Consider the following 24,537-nt stretch of genomic DNA (forward strand, 5'->3'; position numbering starts at 1 on the left):
GAAATCACTGGGGAGCCAGAGGAATTTTAAAATTTTGCCGGGTTGCGCGTCAGGTCTGCGCATGAGCGTCATAGGGTACTTACTTGTGGTTAAAGAAACTCAGCCTATTAAACCTATCAAGTCTGGGAAGATGAATGAATTCATTAGAGATAGCCCTCATAGAATCATCCTGTATTCCGTAAGGTTATCATGGGATCCAGGATGCTGTACAGAGACCAATTTCTCCCTTCGGACCCTCTCATCTACTCGACACCAAATCCCCTTGAGATTTTGTACCAACACAGTTCTAGCCCAATGCTCCACTGCGCCTCGAACCCCACTATACCAACTATGACGAAAGAGGTGTTACTTAGTCTTGTCTTCTTCTGCCTGGCGCTTGAGTGCAGCCGAGATGGTGGAGATACTGTGGTAGAGATAGTCTATTTAAAAAAAAAAAAATCAGCTTGTCACGGGCAGCCAGTGAATTGCAGAACATACAGGCTGGCACAACGATCCAGATGAAGTTCATCAAGAAATAATACAGCCAAAAATAATACGGCTCCGGTCGGGAATATGGTCGGCCATGGACATACTTGTCAAACAAACTGGTCGCATAATATAACATGTCGCCGTACAGATGGCTCATGCACACAATGACCTGGATCGAGTGGCGCAGAGAATGCCTGGTTGCGGTCAAGTATGCAACAACAAAGCACAATGGTCCCCACAGAAGCTTGGTGAGAATCAGCGGTGAATCCACGAGTTGTCCTATAGAAAGCTGTGTGACTCACCACGGTCATGGTCTCCATACATAGCACCAACGTGTCAGAGGTCATATACCGGGAATCTGAGAGAGCGTATTCTTTCCATAGTTGACCAAAAAGATCTTGGGCAGAGGCCATGTGGCTATGGTGGAACATAAAGTAACCCTCGAAGAAGCAGTGCAGAGCTCCAGCTATATATCCCCATATGGTCAACATACAACCTTCAACTGGTTCTTGTCTTGGCGCCTTACAGAGTACAAACCACAGGATGGCGATTCGATCCGTCATACGCAGTGCCGGTTTCACATAGCTGGCCAACGCGAAAGTCGCACCGAGAAGAATAGTACACGCCCCACCAGCAGAGATGAGAAGCTCCAACACTGGGGTCTGGTTGGGCTCATAGCCCACAACGTTGGCATCGAGAGGGTAATATGGATGGGATGGAGGACTGGGCATGTTTGCAGTACCTCTGGCAATTAGAACTCTGGTCTAATCTGCTGAAAATTTCAATATCTCGTGAACACCAATATAGAAAAGTATGGAGCATGGGAAGGTCAAGGGACAGACGTCGAAATGGTTCCTTTTGTGAAGGGGGTGGATTTAAGTTTAGCCAATAACATGCTTAGTTGGATCTACAAATGAAGCTTCAATTTGAAAGAAGACGACAATCGGAGATGAAATTAATCAAGCAAAAATTAATAACCAGCAACACAAGCATTTCAAGCTTGTATCTAATGTGCTTGTCTTTCAGCATCCTTCTCGCCTGTTTGCATCCCTCAGGCAACAACCAGTGCCTGAGACACTTGATGCAGTTCACAACGCACTCAACTTGTGATGCTGTATGTTGTTTGGATACAACAAGTTGACTACTTCTGTTCCTTCTTTAAAGATCTGAGAAGCCATGCAGCATTGGCAAAGCAAATTCAGGTACTAAATTTCTCAACCCTTCATTCGCAGACATAACACATAGCAACTTCCCTAGGCTTGGGTCTACAGTACAATATCTACAAGTCACTAGGGGCTTGGGACTCCACTGGGAGCATACTGATCCTCGTCTACATATACGTGAGACCCTCGTATACAGAATGAACAAAACTGGGAACACGACAATCTTTCCTGGGAACAATACAGGTGTATATAGTTGAATGTCCAATTCTAAGAATGGTAGTTGTCAAATCTAGATACAAGTGACCCCTCTTGAAATCCCCATAGGTATTAAGAAATTAAACCTTACTCTTGATGCCAGCAAATCGGACACTGCCAAGGTGGAAGTCATGCGACTGGATCTGAAGGAACCGAGTGCCGAACTTGAGACTGGGGGTAGCATGGTTGCGCCATGGTTTTATTTGGTGGGGAGGAGGCCGTTCTAATCCGTCACAAAATAAGATTCGTCGACGGAAATTATTTATATCGTATCACTACGCTGCAGTGTTTATAACTATATCCACAGAAATTCTATCTACCCATGATCTATCTTGCTTCTACTTCAAACCCGCGGATCAAACTGCACAGGCACGTTTCAAATATAAAAGAGACCAAGCTCAGCTCTTTTCCTTGCTACCTCCCCGGCTATTGCGGACATGCGGGCCCCGTTCCCTATATCTCTTGTGCGATTAACCGATGAGGCCTTGAACAAGGCCAAAGAAATTTCATTCTTGGAACAATTGACCTCTTTGACATTCAACACGCTCATTCCTTTTCGGACAGACGGCCTCGTCATCATGGAATTACACCGCCGTGTGAAAGGTGGAAACTCCTCCAGTCGCCAGGCATGCTCCCTCGTGCGACTCGCTATGGAGAAGGTAATTTGTGATTCCGATCTACAAGGGTCAGAGTCACATGGATACAGATCCACTATTACAGTATAGGGTACACATAGTCTGTCTATAGCTAAAGGGTTGTGAGAGAGTCTGGTGGTCTCCTTTCATAAATGAAGTTCCAAAAATCCCCGCAATATACCTATTTGCGACTTTCAAGTCAAATTAGCAGTTGATTCCGTGTTAGAGCTTTGATTTTTATGCAACGGATTTAGACTCTAAATAATAAAAGTCGGGGGGAAAAGGGATTACCGATATTTGTCATTTTTTCCAAAGTATCCGAAGAACAGTTTGCAGCTAAGGTATAAGCAGACTTTGTCGACGCGAGGAAGATGTTGGTAACCCTTAACGAGGAGACACTCTATATTTAGAAAGATCTCAATGTAATCAAGTATGCTTCAATCTTTATAACCAGCTTTGACCCTACCTAGTCTCATCTTAAGGGTTAAATCCGATATTTGTTCTCGCCTGATGTGGCTATTGAGGAGTTCTGAGATTTTAGGAGTCCTTTGTAGCATGTTGTAACGCTGGTATTCCGAGCATTCCCTATAGCCTGTCAAGTCAAAAATTTAATAGGTACTTCCTAAGTTCAACATAGTTTTTCATTACAATGATAAAATGTATAGCAAGACCCTTGTGGGTGAAGCCAATTTATGTTGTATGTTCAAGGGCAAACTATTTCAGGTGTACGGCCTGCTAACCGAGTAAGACACTATGGCGATGTGGAAGACGAAAATGTGTTGGTACAGAAGTATCAAGACGAATTCTTGCTAGAATCCCAAGGCGTCCTAGAGACCTCTGGACTGTAGGAGGAACTGATACGCGGCCACTTATAAATCTAGTCTATGGTTAGTTGGTTACCGAGCTAGTCCCAGATCGCTTACGATATCATGCCGATCACTTCCTGCGTATTCTGGTTGTTTCCCCAGAGATGCGGACAAAGCTGACTAAACAAAATATGCAATTTGCACTTCATCATGGCGGTCCGAGTATTTCCGGGTTTTTCATCTGTTTTCAACTGTACGGTAACATAGGATTCGACAGTTAGTTCCCGAAGTGCTGCCTCAGGCACCAACTCCGCATGCACAAGGTCCCCCGACGAAGCTCACCCCTCAACTTGGTTACCGTGATTCATCGACACTACTTGAATCGTGTCGCACCCCATGAATCTCTTGAACAATGGTATCTAAACCCACTAGGCCTTTGGGTATTGACGAATCTCATTCCATTGTGGAGTCGCCACCAGCTATTGCCGCCTTGTTCGTCATAAGCTTCGACATCAGAGCCGGGTTAGTATTACACCTTTCCCTGGGCATCGCAGCTCTCAAGCTTAGGAACATATTGCTGAAAATCTGCGACAATAGATATGAGGTCTCGTGGAAGCGAATTGCGCCGGGGGGTGAGCAATCAACTATCTAACCGAGGCTACAATTGCTCCGATGCGCCATACTGACTGCCGAGTCAATAGTTGAGGTCGAAGGGGTTGTGGAATACAAATCACTGCCCTCGGGGTTGCACAATGTGACTGAAGACCTAGTGTATGTTTCTCGTCAACTTTAAAAGCTTTGGGTGCCATATCTGCTGACTGTTCCTCTAGGTACTTCGTCCATGAACAGTATGCTGGTATCAGCGCCTTCCTCAATCATCCTGCCACGGAGGCTGAACGCAATGCGAAGATGTTTGCAATTGGTGTACTGGTGCCTCTAAGCACCGGAAGACTTGGGAAGAGCTGGCGCCACGCTCCAAGGCTCAAGGAACTGACGCTGTTCGTATCATCTTCAGACACGCTCAATGAACGAGATCATTACTGACACCGGTGCCTGATAGGAAATACGCCGAGAACGTGTCAGATATGCAGCATCTGCGCGACTACTGGGATACCTATAAGATAGGAGGGACCGATTCTGCAGCGCCTGACTCCCCCCTCGACTCGCCTCTTAGTCTTCAGTTTCGACTCGGCGAGCGACCAGATCACTCGAGTCGGAACCACGCCTTCAGCGATGCAATGGTGCTGGAAACTTTCAGGCCGGCCCTGACACCCTTTCACCCCGCTTCATCGCTTCCGGGCTTCACGGATTGCTTCGGACCTTTGATCTTCCCCCTCTACAGAGCCGCTTTGCTTCGCAAACGGATTCTCTTCATGGGCGAGGCTCCTGTACACACATCCTGCAACTACGGTACGATCCTATGCGCATATAAATCGATCTACTGCTGATTTAGACCCAGTCTATGATCTATCTCTCTTAGCGTCATTGCCGAACTCCCTCCTACAGCTCCTCCCCAACGACCGTATACCACCACTACGCCCCCGCCCCCTCTTCAACGTCGGCATCCATGATATCCCCTACCTCTCCTCCTTCGATCCGTCGCGCAGCATCATAGATCTTGAAACAGACCCAAGCTGGATTGCCTGCTCCACCGACACCGTCTTAACCATGAAAACTGACCTCTTCGACGTCCTCGTCACCGTCCCCGCACCATACTCACAACAAACCGCCCAGCGAGCCTTCCCCAAAATCTCTCTAGTGCATAGCACAGACGGTAAACCCAACCAGACCCAACAAATTGAGCTCAAAGCAACCCAGCGCGACGCCCGCCGCTACTCGATGCTCCGCCGCGGCCTCCGCCAATTTTTCAACGACCGCCCCACATCCCTAAAACAAGACCCCTCAGACACAGACTCAACCTACTCTTCCAGCGCCGTCGTCGAGCCTATATCCTGGACCCGGCTGGCGTACACATCCTTCATCTGGTGGGCATCTGCTGGCGAGAACCGCGACGGCCTGTCACAGGAAGAAGAAGAACAGCAGATGGAACAAGACTCCCGCCTTCTGGCCAGCGTCGAGAGTCTCACCCGCCCTTCCTATAACTCAAACTCACAGCCCAGTCCACTCCGCAATTCCCTTAGCAAAGACCAGCAGCCGCTCGAAGTCGCGCTGGTCGCGTACTTCCGTCGTCTGACATCGCAGATCTTCGTTACGTTGGCTGACGCTATCGCGCGCTATGACAGCGACTTAGACGAGGAGGTGTATAATGATGCGCCATACATCGATGACGACGACGATACCGATGCTTCGCTCTCCATGTCTCGCCAGTCTATCTACGATGACGAAGGGACTTCGCCTCTGCTCCGGCAGCGGTCGAATGTGAGCGGATTTGCGAGTCACGAGTCGAGAGCTGGTCTCCGCCACGGCAGTAAGCATGAAACTGTCACGATTACGGTGGCGGATATGGCGGAGATGGGGCTTGATGTGTGGAGTGCGACAGATCGGGTGTTTGTTGAGGAGTTGGTTTCTCTGTGGTGGGGTCGTGGCGCTAAGGTTGACAGTGCGAGAATTAGATGCTGTGGGATTTCAGTTTTGTAAAAAGCCGATTCGCTGTTCTTTCATTGAGAGCTGTTTTTTGAAGATCCTCGTGGGGGGATTTACGTTTTTGTTGGACATATATTAAACATCATTGTAGGTCACTATACTCCATACATTTTTCAACATGGTTCACTTGATTGCAGTTCCGATATATTCTTGCTTATTTGTTGAAAAGTCCTTCACACAATTTGTGCTTTTCTAGTTGAATATCCTGTGCAAGAGACAAGGGTAGGTTGAAATCTCAAATCACAATATTATAAGAGGGCTTGCTAAAACCTAGGCTGGAACTCGAATATGGTATTTTTAAAGAGACCAGATTGTTAAATATCCTAGGTTACAAAACTTCTGCAATATTAAAAACTGTTGTGGTAAGAGGTATAGTTGCATTTGGGAGACGGACCCTCCGAACGGAGGGTCCGTTATTCTTAGAAAAAAACATGCAAGGGTCGCTTAGCTATGAAATTTTCAAATGGTAAAGCTGTATCCCAAATTGGCAGAGATAGGTATCTTGTAGGACCTAGGCGGACCAGACGCATCCTATGAATGCTATATGTGATAATCAGGATGCAATTAATCCGCTCTATGCCTGGGAGATTGCTTACTAGTTAGGCGGAAAGTAAAAGTGCAATGCACTAGGCAGTAAATGCCTTAAAATTTGTTAATTAATCTATTTTGTGTTAAAAACAACCAAATGTGCAGTTTAAAGCATGTTGTGGAGATGTATGTTGGTAGGAGGGTGTAGGCAAAAATTGATCATCGCTGGACTTTTACTCGTAAGGTGTATTTTTTGAATCATGTAAACTTTCATTTATGGTATAAGACTGTGATTATATGAAGAGGGATTTTCTCTCAGCAATCAGAATCCACATAGAGAAGAAGATAAATGAGACAAACACAATGAGACAGACATAGGAAATGTGGAAAGAGGGACCAACAGTAGAGCCGAACGTGTATCAAAGGAAGGACAGAGAGTTGGAAAATTAAATCCGTAGCATACTAAGGCACATAACATCGGAGCTGCAAGATCCAAACACAAACAAACAAACCACATTGCTTCCAATCGCCATGCAAATGAAATAAAGACAATTAATGCAGCGCCGGGTGGGGGTATTAGAGGAAACGACAAGTACCGACAGACCATGCAAAAGAAAGACATAAACATGCATCATGAGATTTTAATCCCTGGGCATTCCTTGACGTCGGAACATCCGAACAGGAGCACTCATATCTCGGCGTTCACCGAGTTCGTTCTCGGTCCTCGAATCAGCCCGAAGATTGGAGTTGGGAAGACGTCGAGGTCCCCGAACAGGGGTCGGGTTCAATCCCGCTGAGGCGCGAGCTGCACGGCCAGGCTCGCTGGCGCTGACTGATCGCTGCTTGCTATGCGTACGGCCTCGTCGCGCCCTAATCTGTGCGAGTGCTTGTTCACGGTCAATTGGTGTATCGGGAACGCCAGGGTGCGAAGTACGCTGTGCCTGTGGCACTTGTCGGGACGGAGCTCTCTTCGGGGGGTTGATGGGCTGGCGGTATCCAAGGGGATTTCTCTCGACACATCTTGACGGATTGGCCGCTGCGGAAAGTGGTGCACAAGTATGTTCGGCGGCACCATCAGATGGGGCGGGACGGGGCATTCTAGCCCGAGCTGGCTCCCCAGAGGGCGTGAGCGAGTCGACCTGTTGGTCTGGTGATACAGAGGCATCATCTTGACCTTTGTGGACACCCGGCTGAGCCCCGGCGAGATCAGGTGTGCTGAAGAAATCCAACCGCGGAGGTCTGACGTTGTCTCGGAGAGGAGATGGGAATGCCGTGAATGTGCCAGTCTCTGGAGAAAATGTAATTAGGGGCTCAGCTGGCATCTGCATCTTGTGGAGATCTATAGGTTCGGCCTTCACGGTAGGTGCGGTGTGCTGGTGGACAGGAACAGGTGGCGCGGCCAGAGGGGTACGGCTTGGCTCGTGTTCTTCCTGGTAGATGCTATGTTGAAGAGACAGCACCTGGGGAGCGGTGGTCTGATGAACAGGAGATCGGTGGACGGGGGGTGGAGGAGGGGGTGGGCTAGCCGAGGGGGTGCTGGCTGGGTGAGGATGGGCTTGGTGGACACTAGCTTGTTGAACGCTGGCTTGCTGAGCACGAGCTTTCTCTTCCGCCTCGATCTGAGGCTTTTGGAATTTGTTATAGTAATCAGCATCATAAATGTAGCGACGACCTTGGCTCTCAGCAAGCCTGCAAGAGCAGCGTTCAAACTGGCACTCGATGTTCAGGAAATGCACCATATCTTCGGCTGCGACTCTGCGGCGACGCTCGTAGACTAACTCTTCTTTCATCTCCTCCAAAAGATCCGCGTTCAGTTCCGCTACCGTCTCCGATTCGGGTTGTTCACTCTCTGTCTTATGTACACAGTCCGACAAACGTGGGCGTTTGGGAGGAGTGGCTTCTACGTGGTCTTCTTCACGTGCCGGGGCAGGGGATCGAACAGATCCCGCAGCAGCTCGTTTCGTTCTGCGTGGAGTAGTCAAAAACGCGAGGTCGCCCTCTGCTATTGACAGTCGCCCGAAGTCTTCTTTCCGAATCTCATGGGCGCGGACTTCGAGGGTGCTCGAGTGGTTCTCTGTTTCCAGGGCACGGAATTTCTCTTTCAGGACTTGAAGTTCTTCTGTAAGACCAGCGAGAGCATAGGCGCGTTCGAACGCCTCCTGTTTGGCCTTGTCCTTCGCCTCGCGTTCTGCTCCCACTTCATCTTTCAGTGCTCTGACCTCTGATTTCGCGTGTTTCAATTCTTCTTGAAGCTTGACCAAGGTCGATCCAGCTCGAAAAGCTTCTTTGCGGGCTTTTCTGATTTCCTTTTCAAAAATTGACCGTTCGTGGGCCTGGCGTTCTTTCGTACCATGTAGCTCTTCCAGTAACGACTCAAGGCGTTCACTGATCCGGCGTTCTCGTGTCTGTGCTTCTGAAAACTCTTCTTGTGCAATGGCTAGGGCAGACTCTGCTTCCTCGCGGCCTAGGATAGCCCGTTGTAGGGCGGCATTGCTTGCGGCAGAGTTGGCAGGGCTACCTCCTCGAGAGAGGCCGTTTAGAAACGCCACTTTAGCTTGTACTTCTGAAACACCTCGAGTGCTCTTGTGATGTAGTGTGAGGAGATCGGAAGGTAGTGAGGGAGAGGCGGGTATGGTTTGTTGATTCATGCGTTCCGGCGACACCGGATAGAGCGCTTTTGAGGGGCTCAGGATGGGACGTGTTGTAGACTCCATCGTAGATGCTTCGTGACAAGTAATGGATCCAGCCGGTGAAGATCAAAAGGTCAAAGAATCATCACAGGACTAAGGAGATTCACGAGGGAAAATCGCCGTTGTGGAGTTAGGGTGGTGACGCACCAACAGAAACATGTTTATTGCCCTCTTCGGACGGATCATGTGACTGTTGCCCTGGTGACTCTGAACCTTCCCACATGTGGTTAGACAATCACGTGTGGTGTTCCCCCATATCAGGCCTAGCGTCATCTTTTGGTTGTGTCTGTGCGCCTCCAAGCGGCATTCTCGATATCAAAATTTACTGAGGGGCTACATAGCGATTTGCCATTTTCATCCATCAACATGCATGAAATTGTTACACTTCAGCTGGGCCAGCGGGCTAACTACCTAGCAACACATTTTTGGAATTTGCAGGTACTGCTATCTGCGGTCAGATACAAACAATGGTTCTGATACACAACTAGGAATCGTACTTTACATATGACGGAGAACAGAGTGATGTTGTTCATGATATTCACTTTCGACCGGGAGTTGGAGCGGATGGTTCCGAGACCTACACTCCACGCACAGTAATCTATGATCTGAAAGGCGGATTTGGAACATTACGCAGATACAATGCACTTTACGAGCTGAATGAAGATTCCATGCCAGGCCAAGGATTATGGTATGTGGTTCAAATTGATGGACCAGTCTTCTAATCTAACTTCTCACAGGGATGGTCAAGAGATTGTCCAAAAGCAAACTCTGATTCAACAAAGTGAATATCAGAAAAGCTTGGATCTAGGCACTCCAGCCCCTCGGCTGACCTCAGAGTCTGTACGCTACTGGTCAGACTATAACAGAATTTACTATCATCCAAGATCCATTGTTCAGCTAAATGAATACGACCTCAACTCTCAGACTATGCCCTTTGAGGATTGGAATGTCGGAGAAGATTTATTCAAAGACCTTGATAAGGAGCACGACCTGCTGGACCGTGACCTGAGACCTCTCCTTGAAGAATGTGACCACTTGCGGGCACTGCAACTATTCTCCGGGTCAGATGATGCTTGGGGCGGATTCGCTGCCCAGTATATGGAAAGACTGAGAGATGAATTTGGAAAGAAAAGCATTTGGGTGTGGTCTATTGAAGACAGCACCAAAACGCAGCGGGTAAGTGACACAGTGGTGCCACTTTGAAGAATCGCGATTTCGGTTGGCTAAGTTTCGAACTTTGCATAGCATCACCAGTTCAAGAAGGATACGAACAAGGCCAGGTCACTCTGCTCGATCTCTCCACTGGCATCGGTCTACTCTCCAGTTATTGACATTCCGCATAAGCTGCCCAGCTATCTCAACGTCGATCGCCAATCAGAATGGCAGAAAACAGCTCTGCTGGCCTCAGCTATTGAGACCGTCACAATGCCTTCCAGATTGCGGCCGTATCGGCATTTCGAGGCCTCTCTCGCCGGCGAAGATGGCACGCACACCATCTTCGAATTGCAATCTTCCATCAACAAAATCAAAATCAATGACAGCAAAACGCAAGCCGAAATTGAATTTGACATTGACTTTTCCTATGACGGCGAGCACAACAAGGGCGCCCATATCTTTAACCAAGTTCAGGTAACCCGTGGAGAGGAACCTGAAAGGGACAGTGAATCTATCGAGGATAGGGACGTTGGGTACCTTCGCAAACTTAGAAGATACAACTCGGAGTCGACGCTGCAAAGGTAGGTTTCTCAGTTTGCGCATTTGCTTTCACTTTCTCATCCAACACGCTCACATTTTATCCCGCTATCTTAGTTTCCACACGTCACTCAGCTTGCCTATTCTTGACAGTTTCCCGTACAACATGTTCCCGACTCCTAAGACAGGCTCTGGAGTAAATGTTTTTACTGCATTGACCGCTTCGACGAGGACAGCTCAGAGGATCAAAGCTATCTCGGCAACTGCCGCACGTCTGGTCTCAGTCGACGAGCGCGAGGCCTTAGTAAATGGACTTGGCGAGATTCGAGAGTACTACGAGACGGGGTGGAGTAGTGGCTCTGACGATGAAGACGATTAGACACACTCCTTGAATTAGACCCTGTGTTGACATTATCGCAGTCACAAAATGACAGGGTACATTGCCGGTTTCAAATGGTAGTTGCCGACTATTAATCCTTACTCTGGTTCTATATACGGGATGTGTAATATCACCACTGTGTGCCCCAGGAAAATACCTAAAAGGATCTGGTGGCTTGAGGCCCACTTCGTGTAAGGAATCACCCCTATACAGTAGTAGCATTTACCGTTATCTTTTCCGGTGCGATGACTGGGACATGAAATCTTTACCTTCATTAACCATCTCTCGGTCCACTTGCGTTAAATGAAAACATATCCATCACACTACTGGTGTAGAGGTAAACTAATCTCACACTCGCAGGGCTTTGCCTCAAGGAGTGTACCCTCGAAGCCCTAGAGCTCATCTAATTGTCCATTGTTCAATTGGTTTTTGTCAAAACAGGATTAAGAGCTTCATCGGTCGAATTTGAAATCCAATAGTCTGGACCGGAAGAGGTTTGAACACGGTAAACTTCCAATAATGCAGAGGCTGCGGAAGAAAGGGTCTCGGCTACTTCCCAACATTCACTATACTACATTGGCTTAAACTGGGTCATTTTGAGACACTTTCAACTGCGTGGGCTCGCGTCACCTCTGGATACACTTGGTCAGGGGTTCGTTGTGACTGCTCCGTATTCTATGCTCTGTACTCTACAGATACAACACACTTGGGCACCGGGGCAGTGTAATCACATTTACTAACATACTACAGATCGACAGAAAACAATCAACCATTTTCCAATCATCGCCTGTGAATAGGTCCCGATAACCTCAGTCCAGACTCTAGAAGGGCATCGATGTCGGGCTGTTCTCGGAGCCTTTAATGCTTCGCCGGAGTCCTATAGTTCACTCTTGTTAAGTTGGATCGAGATTTGCTTCCGATCTCCACATGAGCCATTGGTGATATTTCTCCAGTTTCCTCACATTTTTCCTTGGAAATTTGAGGCCGGCTGAACTAGGAGTCATTCATAGCTTGATCTCATACTGTGTGTAATAGAGAATTTCACAGACTTCATTTCACCATGGAGTATCAGGACAAAGAGAAAGATACAACCAAATAAAAAATTAAAAGCCGCAAATCTTAACTGAACCTGCGTATGTGCTCCGTAGATATTGTGATGAAAAATCACAGAGCTATTTTCCCGCATTGCCAAGAGCCGACCTGCATCATCAGGGTCAGGATCCGCTCATGCATTGGGCTCTGAACACTTTGATTTTAGTTCCGATTATGGGTTTCGAGGTCAAAATCTAAATGTCAATGTCTGAGACCTTGTCAAGTTATCACTGGCGCAACCACAGTACCTGGTCGCCTATTCAACCAGACTCGTGCGCAAAGTTCGGGTTCTGGCAATCCACACACTGTACACCATGACCAGCCTCTTAGCTGGAAAATTTCGGGTCGACTGCTGAATCCTGGTCGTTCGTTTCAGTTCCAGTTGACCTTAGAACATGAGCGCCGCTTTTTTCTGGCTTTCGTCTTTTTTTTTTGAGTGTCCAATGTGATACCAGCTGGTCCATGCTAGCCAACATAACGGAGCTATCAGTGAGCCAGCCGAACAGGAATCAGAGCTTTGAGGAGATCTCACCACCGAGGCACTTAAAAGTCTGCTCTACTCCCCCGACTGCTTTCAACGCCTCGGTCCTAGAATCATTTCAAATGTCGATAGAGACCGCTTAGGAACTCTCTCACTTCGGTTCCTGTCGTCCTTCGTTTCAAGGAACATATCAACCCTATCTGTTCCCGTGCGTCAAGATTATTCATTTGCTTGTCAAGATGCGGGTCACTCCAATTGTTCTCCTCTACGCCGTGAGCTTGACAGGCGGCATGGTCATTTCTCCCAGACATGCTGATGAGGCTCACATTGCTGTGCATAACGATGGTCCTTGGTGGGACGGTGACCATGGTGGTCACGGTGACGGTGGTCCCCCAGAAAAGACTCCCTGTGAGACTGAAACTCTTCTTGTTGAAACTCCCAAACCCGGGATCTCCACCCCGTGCGAGACAGACACACCGACTATTCCCCCAGTTGTGACGCCTACTATTCCTCCGGTGATAACAGCTACCTTGACCCCATGTAAAACTGATAATCCGACCCCGCCTCCTGAGACTCCCCCGCCTGTTGAGAGCTCCACCCCATGCGAGACCGACACGCCTACTATTCTCTCAGGTGTGATGCCTACTAATCCCCCAGTTCTGACATATAACTCAGCCCCATGTGAGACTGAACCTACAAATTTGCATTTAACTCTGCCTCCCTTTACGAAGCCAACCTCAACTCCTTGTGTGACTGATGCTCCTGCTTCTTCCCCTGCGAGCTCAACACCCAGAGTGACTGACAATTCTACTTCGCCTCCTCCTGTCAGCATCACTTCCTGTGAGACCGAGAACTCCACAGCCACGTCTCCTCCGGTCGTCGTGACCACCACCTACACCACAACCACATGCTCAAGTGAGTAGAATTCTGATCACTCCATCAATTACAATTGCTGATTAAACTAGTCACCTGGAGCACTGTCACAAGCTGCTCGTCAACTTACACGCACCCCATGGCCCACGCTGATACGACCACCGTGACGTCTGTTTCCATTTGCACTGACGGTTGCTCTCAGCCCACAGCCCCTTCCACGGAACAAACAACTCCCCCTGTTGTTTCCACAACTTCTGTCGCAGTTCCTCCCTCGGCTACTGAGCTCACTGCACCAGAACAGTCAACCCTCGTTACTTCATTCAATTCCGCTCCTAATGTCTCCTCGTCTCCTGCTTTTAACAGTGCTTCAGTTATCCACCAATCCGCTGCGGTGTTCATTCCTGGCCTGACCCTTCTGTTTGTCCTGCTGTAATTGATCTAAATAGAAGTTGATTTGTCAGATCTGATATCATGGATCTTGGAAGTGGCCTCTGAGAAACCGGGCGAACGTTTGAACGCCCAAAAGAAAACTTACAGAAACTTCCCAAAAAAATTGGATGTCAGGATGACAGTGATTAATGGGGTTCTTGGCAACTAGGCGCTTCTTAACCATAATCAGGAAGATCTTAATTCTAGTCATTGAATCGTTGTTTGCTCACATTCTTAACCCACCCTTTCCATCATGGTGATAAAACATCTCATCTGGTGTCCAATTCAGCTGTTTTGAAATTAGGGCTGTGACATGAAGCGATAACGATAAGCGGTGCAAACATAAAGCATCGTCCGGCGTGTTTGCATGATGACCCGTGTCCTCATCCAAGCTCTTCAGGCTTCAAGTTACGTTACTGCCAGGTGGCCACAGTATCCCTTTGCTTTCAAATGGCCTAAATTTTGCGCCATTTCTCTGATTTTCTTTTGCTGTCCATCGTCCCCTACCCCCATCTGCCAACCCAACACCAATCTCGAGCTATTCCATAGCTCCATCCGACCATCCATCTGGCGCAAAGCTAGCCCGGACCTCGACAACACACTATTCAGCACACCGGTAAAGTGATTGAACGTCTGTCAGTTTTTCTATATATGTACACAAAAGGGTTATTTTTCCCTGTTGAAACTACAAGCAACTCCCCGAATCGGCAATCTGGCTGACTCCCGCAGCCCGGAGCCTATGAATTAGATCATGGCGTTCTTAAATCGCCAACAATTTTCGAGCTCGCCAATGCTATACCTCGTGGTCATCCCATTCCTCGTATCTCTCCTCAGCTTTGCTGGGCCCGTTTCTGCCGCCGGATCGGCCGTTCTGGGCGTCGACATCGGCACGGAATATTTCAAGGCTGCTCTCGTGAAACCCGGCATTCCGCTCGAGATTGTACTCACTAAAGATTCGAAGCGCAAAGAGTCAGCTGCGGTCGCTTTCAAACCTACAAGAGAGAGCGATGCACCTTTCCCTGAACGGTTCTATGGTGGTGATGCGCTTGCCCTCGCGGCTCGGTACCCGGACGACATTTACATCAACTTGAAGACTCTTTTGGGCGTTCCGTTCAATTATGGAAACGAGGAGGCTGTCAAGGCCTATTGGAGCAGGTTCCCCGCGTTGAAATTGGAGGCCGCCCCCGATGGTCGTGGCTCTGTTGCTCTCCGTAGCAACCGGCTAGGAGAGGCGCAAAAGAAAGAAGCCTTCTTAGTCGAAGAGATTCTGGCAATGCAGTTGAAGCAGATCAAGGCTAACGCTGATACTTTGGCTGGAAAGGGATCTGATGTCCGCGATGTCGTCATTACCTACCCCGTATTCTACACCGCGGAGGAGAAGCGCAGCCTCGAGTTGGCAGCTGAGCTGGCCGGTCTGAGGATCCAGGCTCTTATTAGTGATGGGTTGGCTGTCGGGTTGAATTATGCCACCAGTCGCACTTTCCCCAGTGTTTCTGATGGCGAGAAGCCTGAATACCACATCGTCTATGACATGGGCGCTGGGTCTACGACCGCGAGTGTTTTGCGGCTTCAGAGCCGCAAGGTAAAGGATGTCGGTAAATTTAACAAGACTATCCAAGAAGTTCATGTTGTTGGAGCTGGTTGGGACAAGTCGCTTGGAGGCGACTCCCTGAACGACCTTGTCGTGAACGATATGATCACTCAATTGGTCGAGGACAAGATTCTCAAAGATAAGGTTGCTCCGGCTGAAATCAAGGCGCACGGAAAGACTATGTCCAGACTCTGGAAGGATGCAGAGAAACTCCGACAGGTTCTGAGCGCTAACACCGAGACATCGACCAGCCTCGAGGGACTTTACGACGAGAATGTCAACTTCAAGTACAAGCTAAGCCGTGCCAACTTCGAGAAGATGGCTGCTGAGCATGTCGACCGTATTGGAACCCCAGTGGAGCAGGCTCTGACAGCGGCTGGCCTCCAACTGAGCGATATCGAATCTATCGTGCTTCATGGTGGAGCCGTTCGGACTCCGTTCGTCCAGAAGCAATTGGAGAGCTTCGCCGGTTCTTCTAAGAAGATCAGAACCAATGTCAACGCTGATGAGGCGGCTGTCTTTGGTGCTGCCTTTAAGGGAGCTGCTCTGAGCCCCAGTTTCCGTGTTAAAGATATCCGCACTGGTGACGCTGCTACATATCCCATCTCTTTGAAATGGAACTCAGACGGCAAGCAAAGAAATCAGAAGCTATTTACTGCCACTTCCCAGGTTGGTCCTGAGAAGCAAGTCACTGTGAAGAACCTGGAGGATTTTGAATTCAGCTTCAGCCAGCATGTTACCCAGGATGAAGAACAACCAATTCTCAGTGTCCAGACCCAGAACCTTACTGCGTCTGTTACAAAGCTCAAGGATATCTTTGGCTGCACCACTGCAAACATTACCACGAAGTTCACGATTCGCCTCAGCCCCGTGGACGGCCTTCCTGAAGTTATGGCTGGTACCGTTAGCTGCGAGGTGGAACCCGAGAAGAAGGGGATTGTCGAGGACGTCAAGGGCTTCTTCGGCCTTGGCAAGAAGGACGAACAGGAGCCCCTCGGCGAAGATGGCGAGCCTCTTGAATCGATCACCCTTGAGCCCGAGATGGATTCCTCCACTTTATCTTCCGCCAGTTCCAAGTCCACTCCCTCATCAAGCAAGGACACAAAGAAGGACGCAAAGAAGGACGCAAAGAAGGACGCAAAGGCCACCCCTCAGGTCAAGCTTGAAGTCATCCCGATCAGCTTAAAGTCTGTTGCGCTTGGAACTCCGGCGCCATCAGTGGCAGAGCTCAGTCGCATTAACGGCCGCCTCCTTGCTTTCGATAATTCGGACCGTGACCGCATCCTGCGCGAAGAGGCCATTAACGAATTGGAATCTTTCATCTATCGTAGCCGAGACCTTGCCGATAACGAGGAGTTCATCAAGGCAGTCAAGCCGGATCAGCTGACTGTTCTCTCCCAGAGAGTCTCTCAAACCAGTGACTGGTTGTACGAAGAGGGTGACAACGCTAAGACTGCCGATTTTGAGTCAAAGCTCAAGGACTTAAAGGCAATCGTCAACCCTGCACTAAAGCGGATGAAGGAGAGCTCTTCTCGCCCAGCACGCGTGCAGTTGCTCAAGGACATGCTCAAGAATGCCGAGTCCATGAAGGAATTGATCAAGAACCAGATCGACAATGACGAGCAGATCTACTCATCTTCTCTCTCGGCCTCAAGCGCCTCCTCCACTTCCACCGAGACCGAGACCAGCTCATCGACCCCAGGCCCCACCGCCTCTGACGATGATCTCGATGAAGACGCACACTCCGCTTATTCATCTTCTACCACATCTACCAAGAGTGCTGTTACGGCCAAGCCTACAGGCCCCAAGTACTCCCTCTTTACTCCCGCCGACCTCACGGCCATCACAGATGCCTACGATTCCACCAACCCCTGGCTCGAGACCCAGCTCAGTCTGCAAGAGAAGCTTTCTGAGTCTGATGACCCTGCTTTGACCGTTGTGGAGGTCGACTCGCGGCTGCGCGAGTTCGAGCGCATCCTTAACCGCATGTACGAGAGGATGACTGCAAACGCTGGCCAGCAGAAGAAGAGCAGCAGCAGCAACGGTGGCGGTAAGAAGGGATCTAAAGAAAAGAAGAAGCCCGAGGCTGAGAAGAGCAAGGGCAAGGGCAAGGAACAGCCCAAGGAGACGGAGGATCTTCCCAAAGATGAGCTGTAAAATAAACATCCCCTTGTTCCTTTTCACTATGCATTTTCCATTTGCTTGCTTTTTTTCACTCAACTCGTACAGAGCAGTTCATCCTAATACAACCAATATATCATGTACACACCACATCCTGGAAGATAGAAAAAGAATCACAATGGATTCTGGGCTGAGCGGTAGCACTTTTATCATCATCAATCTCCCTATTTCCTTTTACTATCGCGATCTCTACTTCACAGCCAATCGCGCTATGAAAACTACGTGAAGTCTACAAATTCATGAATGCAAATTAAGTAGGAGTCAAGTAGGGCTGAAAGGAGGTTTTAGGGCTTAGGGCTTGTTATCAGTCCTATCTTCCTATTGTCATAGCGAGAGAGCACTTCAACGGACTACACGATGCTAAGCGCACCAGTCCAGCCTCAAAAGATCCTTTTAGATCCCTTCGCCGGCACCGGCACCTGCACCAGCACCGGCACCGGCGCCGAAGCCACCCCCGAATCCTCCACCAAGGCCTCCGCCGATTGAACCGCCGCCACCGCCGCCACCGCTCACGGAACCGCCAGCACCACTGCCGCCGCCAAGTCCGCCAGGGCCTATTATGATCACTCAGTTAGATTGTTTTTTCTTAAAATCAAACTCAGAGCCCGAGTAGCTGGTGACATACCAGTAGGAGCTGCAACAGCGGCCAGAGCAAGGCTTAAGAGCGTGATGATGAAGTTGGGCTTCATTGTTTTGGATCGAGCTATTCAGCAATGACAGTGAGTGATTAGCTAATTTCAGATATGTGATAAATGTGAGATAATAACGAGTCTCACCGAATAACTCTGCGGGTAAACTTGGTAGAGATGGAAGATAGATTCCTACAGAACTGATGTCCAGAACAGCGGGCGAATACCTCCCATTTTATACCTTGACGTTCGGCTTCATCTTCCTTCCACAGTACAGGACCGATCAGCCCGACTTGTCAGCTGGGATCGGAGGTTGAGCGAATTTTTTTCGCTGCGTTGCATGTGTAGCATCCAGTCAATTGCGCTGTCGGCACGTCTGATTTAGAATTGGTGGTTGTCCTGGTTATGAAGTGTGGTGCTTTTGCCAGATTTTTGAGTTAGGATTTTGATGCTGCGTATTTGATTCATGCTAGGCATAGAGATCTGGGAGGTGCTGCATACTTTTCGCAATAGTTACATGCTTCGACTCCTTAAACTGAGACATGTTGCTTCTAACTTGATCTCTGGTTTACAACGAGATTAGTTCAGTAGACAAGCAGCGAGCACGGAGATGCTAACTCTGCTCCTTCTAGACCTTCAGAAAAAAAACCATACGTGCTTTCAAATTTGTCTAGCTATTTTGCAAAAACCTCGATCCAATCTGAGGTAAGCCTATGCAGCTTGTTCGGCTTAGGCATGGCTATTCTTCTTGAGAAGACTTGATAAAACATTGGACGAATGGTCTCTCAGGGCTTGCCCCAAAAGTCTGTGAAACAATTTATTTCTGCAATGATTAATTTTCATGAATTTCACGAAATCATCATCGTGGGCGATTTCCCGAATTCCTTCATCAACTATAAACATCTGCACCTTGTCCCAATGGTCGAAGGCATCCATTAGGAGATAATAGACCTGTATATGATGACAATGGTCAACTGGTGATGAGATCAAAATCCGAGACTCGGTTTCTGTGATGGTAGCTGCATCGGAAGTGTCCACGTGCGATTGTTTTCCAAAGGCTCACAATGATTTACTCCATCCTCAAGAGATTTTTGGTTCTTGCACTGGGGGTTCCCTCTCTCTGTATATTGAATACCAATTGTCAAACCACTGCTGTTACACGTTAATTCCATTCGGGGCATTGAAGGTATTTAAGGGATTGTCAGTTTGTGTTCACACAGTTATGGTTATATTTCCAATGATAGGCTTGATAGATAAAAAGAGGTGCCTTATAAGGCTACCCTGGATGGGCCTGTTCACTATTGAAGTCAGACATTCACTGAGATGAGGGTAGAGGTGAAGTCGATGTTTCCCCGTCCCAACACGGCAAGTAGGGCTGCCCCACACTTGGCCCTCGTGCGCTAAACCCAATTAGTCAAGAAAAGTTCCTGAAGCTCAACCTTCTCCATCCAACTCCCCACCCATTACGAACGATTGAGACAATATGGAGAAGGATGATGTGGAATCTCCACGTAAGCGACAGAAGACCGAAGATGTGGTCTCAAATGAGGTCGCTGTCGCCGTTAGTGGCGCAACTGAGACTACTGCAGTCTCCGATGCGCAGGCTCTGAAGGAAGGCGAGGTCGGTATCACAGAGTTTGTGAGCAACGACAGCGAAGGATTCTCGGGTATCCTGAAAAAGAGGCAAGATATCCCGTTTCTCTAGTTTAGGATTCCGCTAACAATCATGCGCAGATACACGGATTTCATGGTCAACGAGATCATGACCTCCGGCGAAGTTGTCCACCTCCGAAGCCTCAATGCGCCCATCAAGCCCGACAAGTCTGCGCCTACTGCAGCAGAGCCCACGCCTGTGCTAAAAGCCCCAGAGGCGGAAATCCAGGCTACAGAGCAAACTCAGAGTACCCCGGTCAAGGAGGCGGAAACCCCAGCTGAGTTCAAGGTTTCGGAAGAGGACCACACTCTTCTGGAAGAATACCTTGGCCCTCTGAACGCCGCCGAAATAATTGCACTCCACAAGATTGCTATGGCTAAGCCAAAGGGTCGACCCAGTGAATTTGGAAACGTCACTGTTGCCGTGTCGGATCGCGACCTTCGCACCAAAATCCACCAGGCCATACGTCGCATTTTCAACTCTCAGCTAGAGTCTTCTACCGATGCCGATGGAAACATGGCGATCACCGCGGCAAACAACCGTTTCAAGCGCGGTGCGACCGCAGGACGGACTAATGGCCGGATGCAGGGCCACCGAACAAACTGGGAAGAACTCGGTGGGCCATATCTGCATTTCACCATCTACAAGGAGAACAAGGACACAATGGAAGTCATTGGATACATCGCTCGCTCAATGAAGATGAACCCAAAGAGTTTACAATTCGCTGGAACCAAGGATAGGCGGGGTGTGACCGTCCAGCGTGCCTGTGCGGTACGCGTTCAGGTCGATCGCCTTGCACAGGTGAACTCAGAACTGCGTAATGCTTATATCGGCGACTTCGAGTACCGCAAGCAAGGTCTGGAGCTGGGGGACTTGCAGGGCAATGAGTTTGTGATTACTCTGCGCGACGTTGAAATTCCCGGCGTGAGTCTGAGTGACCCCAAGGCTGCAATTTCCAAGGCCTCCGAGGTCGTCGGCGCCTCTCTGAAGAACCTCTACCGGCGAGGATACTTTAACTATTACGGTCTCCAGCGATTTGGAACCTTCGCAACCCGGACAGACATAGTCGGCGTCAAGATGCTGCAGGGAGATTTCAAGGGCGCATGCGATGCTATTCTGCAGTATGCTCCTGAATCTCTTCAGGCGGCAATGGAGGGGAAAATGTCCACTGCTAACATCGGCACTGATGACAAGGATCGCGCCATGGCTATTAACATCTTCCAGACCGGCGGTAGCGTCACCGACGCTCTGCAGAAGATCCCCCGCAAGTTCTCCGCTGAAAACAATCTAATCCGCCACCTCGGAAGGAACAGCAAGGATTATCTAGGTGCGCTGCAGAGCATTCCCCGGAACCTCCGATTGATGTATGTACACGCATACCAGTCGCTTGTCTGGAATTTTGCTGCAAGTGAGCGCTGGCGACTCTACGGCGACCGGGTAGTGGAAGGCGATCTCGTCATCATCCAAGAGCACCGTGACAAGGAATCTGCCTCTACGGTCGAGGCACCCGAGACAGTCGATGCTGATGGTGAAATTATTGTTGTACCTCAGGGTGAGGACAGTGCCGTTGCAGTCGAGGACATGTTCATGCGGGCACGTGCTCTGACGGCTGAAGAGGCAGCCAGTGGCAAATATACCATTTTTGACCTGGTGCTTCCCCAGCCTGGATATGATATCATCTATCCCGAGAACGAAATGAAGGAATTCTATCGTCGCTTCATGGAAAGCGAGCAGGGTGGTCGCCTTGACCCGTCCAACATGCGCCGCAAGTGGAAGGACATCAGTCTTAGCGGAGGCTACCGCAAGATCTTCAGCCGCATGATTGGTGACAAGTACTCTTTTGACGTGAAGCTTTATGCCAAGGATGATCAACAGTTCGTTAAAACGGAGTTGCAAAAGCTGCAGTCCGAGGATGAGAATGCCGATACCACCATGACCGACGAGACCGCAGCTGACAAGCTGGCCGTTGTCTTGAAGTTCCAGTTGGGATCAAGCCAGTACGCTACTATGGCTCTTCGGGAGTTGACTCACGGCAAGGCCACAGCCCATAAGGCTGACTTTGGCGGTGGAAGATAATCGCAACAAGAATCAGCATCAACAGTTCGTCTTCAAACTGCACATAATGCCGAAGCTCTCCCAATACTATGACTAACATCCTATGGCTAGTATTGTGTTCAGGATATCATTCCAGTCAAATTCCAACGTTCGTGTATGTGGTCTGAAATCCATAACTTGTAGCATATTACAATGAACCCCTCCCTCACTGAACTCACCCAAAACGCCAACGCCCTAGACCAAGCTTAGCTTCATTATAATCATATCATCTTAAGGACACCCTCAAACTCCTCAGAACCGCCTCTCCTGCTCACCTATCGGCGAAACCTCATCAAAGTCTCTCTCCCTCCTCCGTCCATCGAAATCCGACACAACAGAAACAGCACAATCATCATCATCATCTGAAAAATCCACAAATGGCATTCTACTCAACCGCGACGGCCCTCTCGACGATGTAACAGACGCAACCCGGCCCCTCAAATCCTGCTCCGTAGCACTCCGCCTCTGATCCATCGAAAGAACAACCGCAACACCAAGCTCCGTCTCAGAATCACTCGATCCATGGGCCAAAGGCATGCGGTGCACAGAGCCCGAGCTAGGACTGGGGTCGGGAGTAGGCGTTCGGCCCCGATTTTCCGTGGAGGGCGAGATGCTGATTATCGGGATCCGCGGCATAGGCAATGGCATTGACGTTGCCGTTGAGGCCATTGCTGGTGTCGAGAGTGAACACCTTGGCTCCTGCGTCAAGGTTTTGGGAGAAATCATTAGCTCATGTGCTGGAACCACGCTTCGACGGCCTGTTGCCATATCGTAAGGTGGTGGCAGGGCATTGCGTTCCTTTTCACGGCATCGTCGGTGGAAGAGGAAAAATAGGAGCGCGAGGACAAGAGCTAGGCTGATTGTGGAGACTGGGACTGCAATGGCGATTTTGGTTGTTTTTGATGGACCACCGGAGAAGGCAGTTGAGTCGCCGTTTGCCGAGATTTTGCTTGTTGTTGGGGTGGATGTTAGAGAGGATGAGCTTAAACTTGAAGTTGTAGTTGTAGTCCAGAACGTTGATTTTGATGATCGTGATTGATATGAGCTTGCTGTATCCAGTGTACCGGTTGGAATGGCTTCTGAGCTGATGCCACTAACAGCCGACGTCTCACTTGGTGTTGGATATGTGGTCAACTCGCTGGCTGAGGGCCATGAAACCGTTCCATGGTAGAGACCTGTCACTATTGCCGCCGGATCTAACCAACCTGATGCTTCTGGTGCAAGGTTTTTGTGTGTCTTCGTGATCACCACATCCTGGCCTGCTAATGCCACCGAGGCCGGATTATTTTGCGCTCGGATGGGATTCGGGGTATCTGCGTTCAACATTGCAAATGGTAAGAATCATAAGAGTCTCACCATAGTAGTAGCAGGTATGGTGGGTTGAAGTTGGATTCTTAGGATACTTTTGTCTTATGCAAAGGCCTCCAAGAGAATACAAAGAACAATCACGAAAGACATTACAAAAGACCCTGGCTTTAGAATTTTCTCTTTCAATAACCACTCCAGTTAACTCCCCAATGTCTTAGAAAAAAAAGGATCAGTTGTACCCCGATTCGAGAGCAGGTAAGTTGGAAGTTAGCAGGAACTGCAAAATTCCGAGGCTTTCGAAGAATTGAAGTGAACATTCACAGATAATGTACAGACTCAAAGCCCCTATAGTGGGGTTCAAAGCACTGCTCTCAAGATGAGACGCTCTAACAAAGAAGCTCTTCGACTTGCAGTACTAGATTCGGCGTCAATGAAATGGTGACATGACTCTGATCCCTATAAGTTGACACAGTTACCCCTCAAGTTAACTGTGTATCGCACAAATAGTCATTATAATTTAACCATCCAAGCTTCAAATCCATGAGGGATTAGAAATTCCCCAGAGATGCTATTTTTACGACGTTGGCGCTAATATAGGATAGGTCCACGTAGAATCAGCTGGCTTCCATCTTCTACGGAACGCTTTGACGCCGATGCTGACAGTAGTGGAACGTGCCTTTAAATTAGCCAATTATAAGTGCCCGCATTAAGAAGGATTCGTTAACATCAAGAGTACTCCGTACAGCTTCCATTTTAATTTCTGTCGAAACCAAGGGTGCAACAACCTATGGTTGAAAACAGGGCAAAATACCCGAAAACCTACGGACTACCATGATGGTGTCGCACACACAAATTGTATGTAACTTTTAGTCAGCTTTGTCCGCACAGATCGTTAAAAGCGCGGATTTTATCATTCAAGTTAGTCAGAGAACTCAGAGTGTTTTTCATACAATATCTATTGGTAGTTCTATACAGTGTTGAAACT

At 48.9% G+C, this 24,537-nt stretch overlaps 9 protein-coding genes across 9 annotated transcripts; 5 read left to right on the forward strand and 4 right to left on the reverse strand.

The window, feature by feature from the left end:
• Positions 1–345: 345 nt before the first annotated feature.
• On the reverse strand, positions 346–1,199 carry Pdw03_4998 (Emopamil-binding; the record flags this gene model as incomplete). The annotated part of the gene is made up of 4 exons (XM_014683240.1): positions 346–419; positions 478–712; positions 771–934; positions 995–1,199. 4 exons carry the CDS (start codon positions 1,197–1,199, stop codon positions 346–348), a joined length of 678 nt encoding a protein of 225 aa, XP_014538726.1.
• Positions 1,200–3,739: 2,540 nt separating this feature from the next.
• Pdw03_4999 (Protein LCHN) lies at positions 3,740–5,925 on the forward strand (the record flags this gene model as incomplete). The annotated part of the gene is made up of 6 exons (XM_014683239.1): positions 3,740–3,849; positions 3,925–3,959; positions 4,029–4,098; positions 4,158–4,325; positions 4,388–4,737; positions 4,787–5,925. The coding sequence occupies 6 exons, from the start codon at positions 3,740–3,742 to the stop codon at positions 5,923–5,925; spliced, it is 1,872 nt and encodes a 623-aa protein (XP_014538725.1).
• Positions 5,926–7,100: 1,175 nt separating this feature from the next.
• Positions 7,101–9,173, reverse strand: Pdw03_5000 (uncharacterized protein; the record flags this gene model as incomplete). Its single annotated transcript, XM_014683238.1, has 1 exon — positions 7,101–9,173. The coding sequence occupies one exon, from the start codon at positions 9,171–9,173 to the stop codon at positions 7,101–7,103; it is 2,073 nt and encodes a 690-aa protein (XP_014538724.1).
• A 342-nt stretch (positions 9,174–9,515) lies between these two features.
• Positions 9,516–11,220, forward strand: Pdw03_5001 (Tubulin/FtsZ, GTPase domain; the record flags this gene model as incomplete). Its single annotated transcript, XM_014683237.1, has 5 exons — positions 9,516–9,587; positions 9,638–9,837; positions 9,887–10,325; positions 10,395–10,885; positions 10,959–11,220. The coding sequence occupies 5 exons, from the start codon at positions 9,516–9,518 to the stop codon at positions 11,218–11,220; spliced, it is 1,464 nt and encodes a 487-aa protein (XP_014538723.1).
• A 1,812-nt stretch (positions 11,221–13,032) lies between these two features.
• Positions 13,033–14,099, forward strand: Pdw03_5002 (uncharacterized protein; the record flags this gene model as incomplete). Its single annotated transcript, XM_014683236.1, has 2 exons — positions 13,033–13,708; positions 13,759–14,099. 2 exons carry the CDS (start codon positions 13,033–13,035, stop codon positions 14,097–14,099), a joined length of 1,017 nt encoding a protein of 338 aa, XP_014538722.1.
• Positions 14,100–14,846: 747 nt separating this feature from the next.
• Positions 14,847–17,843, forward strand: Pdw03_5003 (Hsp70 family chaperone Lhs1/Orp150, putative; the record flags this gene model as incomplete). The annotated part of the gene is made up of 1 exon (XM_014683235.2): positions 14,847–17,843. The coding sequence occupies one exon, from the start codon at positions 14,847–14,849 to the stop codon at positions 17,841–17,843; it is 2,997 nt and encodes a 998-aa protein (XP_014538721.2).
• A 417-nt stretch (positions 17,844–18,260) lies between these two features.
• Pdw03_5004 (uncharacterized protein) lies at positions 18,261–18,556 on the reverse strand (the record flags this gene model as incomplete). Its single annotated transcript, XM_014683234.1, has 2 exons — positions 18,261–18,421; positions 18,493–18,556. The coding sequence occupies 2 exons, from the start codon at positions 18,554–18,556 to the stop codon at positions 18,261–18,263; spliced, it is 225 nt and encodes a 74-aa protein (XP_014538720.1).
• A 1,423-nt stretch (positions 18,557–19,979) lies between these two features.
• Positions 19,980–22,226, forward strand: Pdw03_5005 (Pseudouridine synthase TruD/Pus7, putative; the record flags this gene model as incomplete). Its single annotated transcript, XM_066100911.1, has 2 exons — positions 19,980–20,179; positions 20,231–22,226. The coding sequence occupies 2 exons, from the start codon at positions 19,980–19,982 to the stop codon at positions 22,224–22,226; spliced, it is 2,196 nt and encodes a 731-aa protein (XP_065956311.1).
• A 270-nt stretch (positions 22,227–22,496) lies between these two features.
• Pdw03_5006 (uncharacterized protein) lies at positions 22,497–23,570 on the reverse strand (the record flags this gene model as incomplete). Its single annotated transcript, XM_014683232.1, has 1 exon — positions 22,497–23,570. The coding sequence occupies one exon, from the start codon at positions 23,568–23,570 to the stop codon at positions 22,497–22,499; it is 1,074 nt and encodes a 357-aa protein (XP_014538718.1).
• Between the last annotated feature and the right edge of the window lie 967 nt (positions 23,571–24,537).

This window comes from Penicillium digitatum, chromosome 1 (genome assembly GCF_016767815.1).
Source record: "Penicillium digitatum chromosome 1, complete sequence".
Classification (NCBI taxonomy): Eukaryota; Fungi; Ascomycota; class Eurotiomycetes; order Eurotiales; family Aspergillaceae; genus Penicillium; species Penicillium digitatum.